General features: G+C 38.5%; 1 protein-coding gene across 10 annotated transcripts in view; it reads left to right on the top strand.

Moving 5' to 3' along the window:
• The window catches only part of PUM1 (pumilio RNA binding family member 1), a 167934-nt gene that overhangs the window by 49626 nt on the left and 107854 nt on the right, over positions 1 to 10454 (top strand). For all 10 annotated transcript variants that reach the window (XM_027864408.1, XM_027864407.1, XM_027864406.1 and 7 more), the window contains exon 3: positions 4777 to 4845. In XM_027864408.1, coding sequence (XP_027720209.1) covers positions 4777 to 4845 — 69 coding nt within the window. The remainder of the gene's footprint in view (positions 1 to 4776; positions 4846 to 10454) is intronic.

The following is a 10454-nucleotide window of genomic DNA, read 5'->3' as shown; positions in this document are numbered from 1 at the left end:
ATATTGTTGGTTTAGAAGGTATACCCAGTTTAACATAACTTTGAGTGCACAGTCCCAAATGGCTTTTCAGCATAGCCATTTGGTCCAAAGAGTTGGGCCAGTTGACAGGGTCACCAGCAGTACATCACTGTGCCTGTTTTCCTGCACCCCCTTCGACATTTATTGTCTTCTTTTCTTCTTTGCCAATCTGATGTATGTGGAGTGGCACTTCCACATTGTCTTAATTTGTATTTCTGTCACTATTAGTGGTTGGTAGCATTTTTTTAATGTGTCTGTTGATAGCTTGGATTTCTTCCTTTGAAAACTACCTTTTCAAATCTTTTTGACCATTTATCAGTTGGGAATCTTTATGAAGATTCTTAAAGATAATAACATTTCCTGTCTCCTCTGAAATATGTATACTATAAGTAGGTCAACAAGTGTATTTGATAATCTTGCTCTAGCAGCCAATAATTGATTGTTTTGTGTCCATAACTGTTTATAACTGAGTTATGAAGCTCATTGATAGTTTTCCTACCGTTATTCAATAATGGAGCTGATTGTGAATTGGACCATTGAATTACATGTTTGTGATGGCTGGGGGTTGGGGGTGGGCTGTCATTTTAAGCTGTCTTTTTTTGCTCTGTGCTCAACTAGGTAGTCCTTATTTTTGAAATTTATATGATTTCTTTATGTCCTCTGCTTTTTAATTGTAGAGAGCAATGATAATAAGGGAATTCTTTTTATGAGTATCAGTTTCACCATCTGTAAAATGAGGTTGGACTGGATATCTTAGCCCTCACGTAGGATTCCATGGCACCAAGAATTTTGAAAGGGTTTTCTGTGTACCAGGCATCTTTGGGATAGAAAGCAGGGGAAAGAACAGTTCCTCCCCACAAGAGGAGCTCACGTTCCTATTTAAGCACCTTTTGCTTGTCTATTTACTAGCTGCCCTTTTGTGTTCTGAAAAGGTAGAGTTGCAGTCCTCAGGGTCTTGTTACTGATTTGCCTGTTTTCTCCCTTCTTTTCTTATGCTCTGTTTGCCTTCTTGCCTATCCTAAGGAAGTAGGAGAAAAATTGAACAAAGTACTAGTTTTCTTCGTCCAACTGTTAGGTAAATGCCTTTTGATTTTCATGGCAATTTTGAGCCTTAGTTGAAAATATGTTTCAGTTTAACCTAAAGGACTATCTGAATACAAAGATTTATATAAAACCTCCCCTAAAACCTGTTTGTAACATGAAGATTCCATAGTCATTTCATGTGACCTCTTTTGAGTTTGCAGATAACTTCCTGTCCCATCCCACTCCATTTGGCATAATTTTAGGAAATAGTCACTGTGCTTATTTAAATAATGCCAACACACACCTTGTAATAGGATCAAAGTTCCTGTTTTTAAGGCCGTTTAACTCTGATTGATTACTCTGCAATAACAAGCTTTGTCTCCTTATCCTCAGATTGCAAGTTTTAAAGTTTCAATCTGAATGTTATAATTTTATAGCATTTTCTCCTTTAGTCTGAATACCAAAGACATGTGCAACATACGTATCCTGGTGTTTCAAAGGTTTCATTTTTAACTTCGTGTCAGCACTGTATTTTGCAAATATGATTCTTTATAATTATATGTTTTTATTTTCTCAAGAATTTGCATGGTATTAATCCTGTGTACATTAAAACAATTTGCTTATTCACTTCCAAATACATCTCCCATAGCACCTGACACCCACAGTAGATTGCAGGTAGTAAGTGCTGTATTGATGTTTGGTGGATGAATGAGGCTATTCCCCACTTTCTTATCTGAGACTGTTTTCCATCCTCACATGCCCTTGCCCTTGTCTCATTAAGTTTTAGAGTTTTGTAGCTGGAAGGGATAGTATAATTTTATGGATGAAGAAAGAGAATCCTGTAGAAGTCAAGTGATTTGTTTAAAGTTACACTTGACATTGGTGGTAGATTTGAAATGTAGAAATGAGATCTTTTGATTCATGGTCTAGTTTCTTTTTCCTGCTAAACCCCGTAACCTCCTTTGTTCTTGATGTCACAGCCAGTAGCCAGAGACCTTTGTTGGAGGGAATTGATAGAGATAGCTCTGGAGTGAATAGCTGTTGAAACTCAGGTCTTGGGAAGTGAGATAATCATCGAAAGCTTATATTATGACCAAGAATCTGTCAGCCAGCTTAAATCTGAGGACAGGGGTACACCAGTTGAAGATGAACAGGGCAAGGATACAAGTATTCGTTTTATTTTCTCCATTAGTGTAGATCCTAGAATGAAAGGCCCCGTGGTGTGGTGGAAGGAGCCTTCGGTTTGGATTGGGGGGTTTGAAGGAACTTTATATCTGGGCGTTGGTTACCATTGGCTATGTATATAGTGCTGGATAAGTCACTTCCTGCTTGTGGGCTTCATTTTCCTCATTTGTAAGTCAACAAGCATTTGTAAAGTGAAGATCCTGGACCAAATTGGAACAGCTCTAAATCTGTGATCCTTATCTGTCCTGTTTGTCTGCCCAAGGTTGAGGTCAGTGACGAGACCATTGTAAATCTGTGGCCTCCTTTAAGAAGGGACCAAAATTCCTTTATTTCTACACAGAAAGGTTCTGCTCTTAGGATTCTAAGTGTCATTTGTTTACCATCCTCCTCCCAAGCATTCTTTTGGGGGCTGAATAAAGATCCCTAATGTGCAAGAAGTATTGGATTCACAGGTAGATAGGCTCCTTCGTTAGCACCAGTGGATGAAAATTGTGGGACAGCTGATTTCAATTGAGTATGAGGAAGAACTTTCTGTTATATCTGTCCAAAACTGGAATGGGCTCCACTCATGAGAGATTGAGTTCTCACCTCACTGAGGCTGATTAAACAGGCTGAATATTTACTTGTTACTTTTTTTAAGTAGTTTTTTTCAATTGATGTTTTTTGTTTTTACATCACCTAAATTTCTCCCTATAGCCTATCATTCCTCTTCCCAGATAAGTCATCTCATATAACAGATAAATTTTTAATTAAAAAAAAGGAATAAGAGGGAAAAAAAACAGTGTAAATGGTCAATACATTAAAAAAAAAATCTGAAAATATCAGCACCCTTCAACACCTCACCTGCTAAGTAGTGCATGGAACTCAGTAACCTAGTGTCTGATGAACCTAAAGACAAATTCCTTAGGAATGCACTCCCTGTTCCTTAACAACTGCTGGGAAAATTGGCAAGCAGTCTGACAGAAATCAGACCAGTGTCTTATACTGTATTCCCCAATGCATTCAAATGAATGCATATTAAAAATCACATTCTAAAAAAGTGAGAACTAAAGCAGATGACAATCCTTTCACGGCCGTGGTCTGAGAGGTGATCTTAATTGGCCCTTGCAATCTGCTGGATACCCTGGGCAGTTCTTTTCCAGATCGAAGGATCTGTGAGTCCCTCCCTCCTCCCAGATTCTCCCAGTTCTGTTCTCTTGTCCCCAGCTGGGCAGAGCTTAATCCCACTTCCACACTACGGCTGTTTGGCTTCTTAAACACAGCTATTGTTTTTTTCCCCAAGTTACCTCTTCTCCAGGCTAAACGTCACTAGTTACTTCAACTGATTTTCAGGCATGGCCTTCAGTTCCTTTACCATCTTCTTGGTCATTTTCATGTGTTCATTAGAGGCTACTTTTTTATCCCGCAGTTGGTATTGACCTTTTAACCAATTCATCTGTCCATCAAGCACCAAGCATTTATTTAGTGCTTACTATATACCAGGCACTGTGCTAAGTTCTGGGGATAGAAATTATAAGGAAGGAAAAAATCCCAGCTCTGCAGGAGTATATATTCTAATGGGAAAGATGAATGGCTGAAGCATACACCAGATAAATATAAAGAAATACAAGATATTTCGGGAGGGCACTTAGCAGTTGGGAATTGGGGAAGACTTCATGGAAAAGATGCTGTGGGAGCTGCCTCTTAAGGAAGTGAGGAATTGGTTGAGGCAGAGGTGAGGATACAGTGTCTTCTAGGCGTGTGAGATGGCTAGTGCAGGCGCAGGAAGACACGATTGAATGCTGGATGTGAGGACCAGAGACAACTCTATGGGAAGGGGAGTCCGGTGGTTGTGAGGGACTTGAAAGGTTGACTAGAGGAATTCCCATTGCTACTCGAACTAGGGAGGCACTGGAGTTTTGTGAGTGAGAGAGTGACATGACCACAGGTGTACTTTGGTAACAGGGTAGAGGCTGCACTGCAGCGGAAAGAGGCTTGCAGCAGGGACACTGCGCAGGTGGGGGTGGGCAGTGGCTGGGTTAGAGGACACTTACCATGGTTCTGATGTCTTAGAGACTGTCTGATGGGGACGTCTTTTCTCTCCCTAGCTCTAGCAGCTTGCTAACCTACGAAATATTTACCTGCAAACAGAACTTAGAAAACCATGGCTTCTGGAGTGTGTTTGGGGAAAAAAGGGAGTGCTGATGGCTTAAATAATATCTGGTATTTTTATTCTTCCAGTTTTGGAAATCATGATATCAAATTGTAAATTCAAAAACTTTAGGGTTAAATACACTGCCAGTGTACATGATCTGTCATCCTACAACATTCTATGTGGGAAAGTTTGATTTATGTTATTTCTTGATAAAGATTTATAGAATATTTCCAATGGATATTTTTGTGTCCGTGATAAAAAGGTGAGTGAAAATTTGAACTTAGTGATTTGGCATTTTTTTGATGATGTCTTTGTGGGTTTAGACCTGATAACCATAGACAGTCTTTTTTACTTTGTGTAACAAGGATGTAAAATCAAGATGCTGACAGATATATTTTCCCTCTTTCAAACAACAGGTACGATCTATGGATGAACTGAACCATGATTTTCAAGCACTTGCTCTAGAGGGAAGAGCTATGGGAGAGGTAAGTGGAACTGGTATGGAGGAAGAGGGAGCCAGTTCTTAAGGAAGGAAGAAACTGTCTTTCCAGAATGTCTCAATTGCATAGCTTCAGAAGGGTGTTCTTTCTTCTCTTTGTGACCATTCTTCTAATAGCTGTGGGATCAGTGTAGATATTTGCTGGTGTAGTGCTACATTGCCTAACGTATAAAAAAACTAGGGACAAATACATGAATATAGTCAATTATACTAAACAGAATCATTGTAAAGAATTTTTTGGGCAAATTTCTTAATAGACATCAAACCTTTAAATCCACCTCATTTTCTAGTTAATGGAAATTTTTACAGTAGTAGCCCAGATTTTTTAATCAGAGTATTATGATAACCAGTTTCTGAATGATCTTCAGCCAATAATCTTGGCTCCTCTTTTGAGACCCAGAACTGAAATATATAGTGAGAAGTTGAGTGCTAGATTCTTAACTTCCAATTGAGTTTCTGTTGAAAGTGTATCTGAACTCAGGCCCTGAGTGAGCCATTAGGAGTCAGGATGTGGCTGGTAATGACTTCTAAGAAGCAAAAATGTCCAGCTCAGTATGTTTCAGTACAAAGAAATAATGTAGTCAGTAAATGTAGTTGAAATACGTGTTGCCTAAACTGTACTTCAGATGATTTTTTCTTTTCTAGTTACTTGCTGATTGTTTGCAGGAACAATTTGTTGTAAAAGCCCAGGTGGAATGTCCTTGCTTGGAGTGCTATAATTCCCCTTGTGAAACGATGGGTTGCTCATTTCTCCCTGGCGGCTCTCAAAATACTTTTGCTTTATCATTTATGTGCAAATACGTGGCTCAAGCTGCCCGTTATCAGTACTACCCCCTACCGTACTCCAAATCTTTCTTTTTCCTAGTCGTCACTAAGATTTTAATAGAAACAGGGACAAATGTTATCTTTCATATGTGTTTTTTGTACCAGCCCTGCAGAATTACTGCCCTGATGTATCTGTGTACAGTGGATGAGATACTTGACCTCTGGGCCTCAGTTTGCTCATCTGTAAAAGAAGTTTGAACTAGATGTAAGGTTTCTTCCAGTTTTATGATCTGTATGTTGATCTGAATTTCTTGCTTGCTTTTGTATTTGGTTTTTAGAACTCTCAGTTGTCTAGTTTTTGCTTCTGACTTAACACTCATGATTTTCTGGTTGCACAATGCTGGGTTTTCTTGTTTTCATTGGGCTTCGACATTCAGATTTCCTGCTTGGAGTTTTTTTCTTCTGTTTTTCTCCCAATGCATTTTTATTGATATCTTTTGTTTTTACATTATCGATTCATTTTCCAGTATATCTGTTCCCCTCCCTCTTCCCGTTTCAGTTATTCCTTATGATAAAAATTGAAAGACTGGGGGGGGGGGAGTAGTTCAGTAAAACCAATCGAGTTGGGTAGTATGCATAGCTCTCTGTGTTGAAATTCTGTGGTCCATGTCCCGTTCCCCATCTCCTCCCCCGCCCCCTGCAGAGGAGGGAGGTGCATTCTTATAGCTCTTCTTTGTGGCAAAGGCTTGGGTATTATGATTCTACAGAATTCAGTTTCTATTTTTTAAAATAATTTTTTATGTTGATCACTTGTATTTCTCACTGTATTCTTTCCCCTTCATCATATTCTTTCTATATTTCTCTGATGTAGATCTCTTATAATATTGGATTTTAAGAATGTGAACAGAGAAAAATAAAGTTCTATGAAACTAACCAGCAGACCACAAAAATCTTACTTTGTTTGCAGTATTTTACACTCATGGCTCTCCTATTTTTGCAAAGAAAGGGTGGTGGTGGGAGCCATTGTCTTCTATCCTTTCTTTCTAGCCAAGCTTAATTGATAGAATTTTTCAGCATTCAGTTTTGATTGTTTTGTTGTTGATAATTTTCGGTTTCCATTTTTTGTTGTCTTACTTTCATGCACAACAGTTTGTTGAGGCCTTTCTCACTTGATGGGCATTGACTTTATTTTCAGGTCTTTGCTACCACAAAGTGTTTCTTTGAATATACTACTTTGCTACTACAAGTGTTTCTACAAATATAATGGTGTATATTGGATTTTATTTCTCTCTTTGACCTCCTTGGGGTATTATATCCAGCAGTTGTACCTGTAGTTTTAATAGAAATTCACTAATGGTATAACATAATGCATTGCTATTTTATGCCTTTTCTTTTTGAGAAGATCTGCTAGAGATTTTGTAGATGTGAATTGTTAAAGATTTTGATATATAGTAATTATGAAATCTATTACAGAATAAACTGTAGGTTTAGACATCTTATTTTAGACATTTGTCTTGGACAAGAGATTAATTGTAGAATTTAGAACTCAAGTATCTTCACTACCATGATAATTTTATTTTTGTTAGATGAATATACGTTCATCCATAGGTAGTTTGGAAAAAGTGTTGCGATTCAGTCCATTTCTGTTTACTTCTAGTGAGAACAGTTTCTCCTCAATTTTCTTTATATTCAGAAAGCTAGGGTTATTCAATTTTGTAATGGAGCTGGGGGCTTGGGAATAGGATAAATACCAATAAAGCTTTGAAGAACAGAGCATGAGATTCCAAGTTTACTCAGAGTAATCTTTGAAAATAAGACTTGAATATACATTTTAAAGAAACATAGAAACCAGAAATCATTTTTACCTGCTCATTTCTAATACTTCACTTGTCAAAGACTAGGTGCCAGCTCCCTAATTGTTTCTTCAAAGGGCAACTTGTAGTTTGATATAAAGTCATATAGAATCCTGCAAGTCTTGTAGATAAGTGGGATGGAAAGGTAAGAATTAAACACCCCATTGGTCTCCAGAATTGCAGCTGTTTGTCTTTAGTTTTAGACAGTAATGTAGAACTAAGCATCACTATTTGTAGTGGGCTGCAAACTAGTTTAGACATGTAGCCCTTAAAAAAACTCGTCAGAGCTTAATCAGATTTGCATTATGGACTTCAGGTGAGAAGATGTCAAGAATTTGGAAGGTGTTTAGAGAATGTCAGTAGTACATGAATGCAAAGTCTATACATGCATTGGAAAAAAAAATTACCTTCATCAACTCTAAGATGGCAGAATGTTTGCATGTTGTGGCGGGGGTGGGGGGGAGCGATATACAGGGCTGAAAGCTTAAGACGTAGTGGTGGGTTTTGGCTCCCTCAAAAGCTGATGTGATCCTAAGCACCATTAGATGACGTGCAGTGCCCAGGACTAAATCTGACCCTATCTGCTAGTTCTGATACTGATGCCTGTATATCTGGCCATCTCTCTTCTTTTTCATAGTCAAACTCCTCGACTGACTACACTGACTACAAACTGACTACACTCACTTTCCTCTTTCTCTTCTCTTCTCTTCTCAGTCCCTTGCAGTCAGGCTTTTGACTTTATTATTCAGTTGAGAACCTTTCTCCAAAGTTCTTTTTAAAATGTAAAATTTAATTTCCCCCCCAATTACATGTAAAAACAATTTTTAACATTCATTAAAAATTTTTTTTTTTGGGTTCCACATTCTCTCCCTTCCCTCCAGGGTGGCCCCCCACCCCCAAGGCAAGCAGTTGGATAGAGGTTATACATGTGCAGTCATGCAAAACATATTTCCATGTTAGTCATGTTGTGAAAGAAAACACAGACAAAAATCCCCAAGAAAAATAAAGAAGTATGCTTCGATCTGTATTCAGAATCCTTCAGTTCTTTCTCCAGAGATGGATAGCATTTTTCATCATAAGTCCTTCAGAATTGTTGGATTATTGCATTGCTGAGAATAGCGAAGTCATTCACAGTTGATCATCATACAGTGTTGCTGTTACTATATACAGTGTTCTCCTGGTTCTGCTGATTTCACTTTGCATCAGTTCATGTAAGTTTTTCCAAGTTTTTCTGAGAGCATCCTACTTGCCATTTCTTGCCATACTAGCACAGTAGTATTCCATCACAATCATATACCACAATTTATCTGGCCAGTCCCCAATTGATGGACATCCCTTCAATTTCCTGTTCTTTGTTACCACTGAAAGAGCTACTATTAAGTATTTTTGTACACATTTTTGGTTTTTAGTCTCTTTTTCTCTAAAGTTCTTAATGATCTCTTAATTGGCAAATCTGTTGACTTTTCCTAAATTTCATCCTTTTTTGACCTCTGGACAGCATCATTCCACTTCTGTGCCCTCTTAACCCTCTCTGAGTTTTCTGGACACTGCTTTTTCTTGGGTTTCTTTCTACCTATGCATACATAGCAGATTGACCATGGAGATGGTCAGGTTAGGTTTCAGTGAAAAGTAGGCTTAGTTTTTTAGTAGAATAGAATTATAATCAGTGTAAGTGTTGGGATTGGGTAAAATGTAACAATTAATTGTTTACTCACTGGTCCCTTTTGGGGAGAATGGCCTTTGTCTAAGAAAACCTGATTTTCCATTTTTTTCTTGTTATTTTGTGCCTTTCGGATGAAGATATATGTTCCTAGGTTGGGAAGCATGCTGCTCAAGTCCCTCTGATCTATACTTAAGCTCCAGTCTCAGTTGGAGTGTCTTCCGTCTGTCCCTCAGATGAGTCCCTGTTCGGGGAATGTTGGAATATTCCACTGTAGACAAACTTTCTTCTCATATCATGAAATAGTAGTTGCATAGGGCTCTTATGATGAATGTAGTTTGTAAAACTTTAAGCCAGATATAAATGTGACATTTAAAAACAACAAACCTTCCCTTTTTTGTTGTAGCTTACCAGGCAAATCAGAACTGCCTAATTTGTGGCCTTTGGTCAAGGTGGTTTTTGGGAGGGGGAAGCCTGGGAGGAGAGAGGCAGATGGCAGATGATCTATAAAGGAGAAGTACACCCCCCACCCCCCAATTGCCCTGGATGTATCAGTAGATCAATCAAGTATTTGTTGAGCTGCTTGTGGTCTACTCTTAGGTCCTGGGGGCACAGATAAAAAGAAGGAAGCAATCCTCTTTCACTAGAAGCTTGCCTTCTGGTGGAGGAGCCAAATGTAGGGGAAAATCTGAGACAGCCGAAATAGGAAGTAAATTCCATTCCATTCCAACACATGCAAAATAGTAAATGCTAGGTTTGAGAGGGCTAGTTGTGGGGAATCAAGAAAGAGTTATTGCTGAGGATGGTGCTTGGGTTGTGCTCTAAAGGAAGAGAGGGCCTCTGGAGTTAGAGGTGAAGTGCCCTCTGGAGAGGGAGGACCAGCCTGAGGTCAAGGGCCAGCCTGCTACTATCTGTAAAGTTTCTTTTTTTTTCCAAGTACATGTAAAAACAATTTTTGACATTTGTTTTTTTTTACAATTGAGTTCCAAATTTACTCAAGGGGGGGCGGGGTGTGAAAAGGCAAGGAGTTTAATATAGGTGAACTCCATTTTAAATGTATTTGAGGTTACTGCACTTAGAAACTTATACCAGTTTCTATATACTCTCCAGTGTGAGCAGTAAAACATTGATTATTTCTCTTTTATCTTTGTAAGTAGTTAATTAAAGACCTAGAGGTGTAGCAGCACCCTTAAAAAAGAGGCCGGTGAGCAGTGTCATCCTCCAGGTTAGGACTTTTTGTTATGTCCACCCACACCCCCACTGCTGCTCTGGGGTTTTTTTTTTTTGTTGTTGTTGGTTTTTTTTTTTTTTTTTTTA

The sequence above is a fragment of the Vombatus ursinus genome, unplaced genomic scaffold (genome assembly GCF_900497805.2).
Source record: "Vombatus ursinus unplaced genomic scaffold, bare-nosed wombat genome assembly UNPS02014775.1, whole genome shotgun sequence".
NCBI classification, from domain to species: Eukaryota; Metazoa; Chordata; class Mammalia; order Diprotodontia; family Vombatidae; genus Vombatus; species Vombatus ursinus.
Note: the sequence above shows the minus strand (reverse complement) of the source record. Positions and strands in the feature narration are given on the sequence as shown.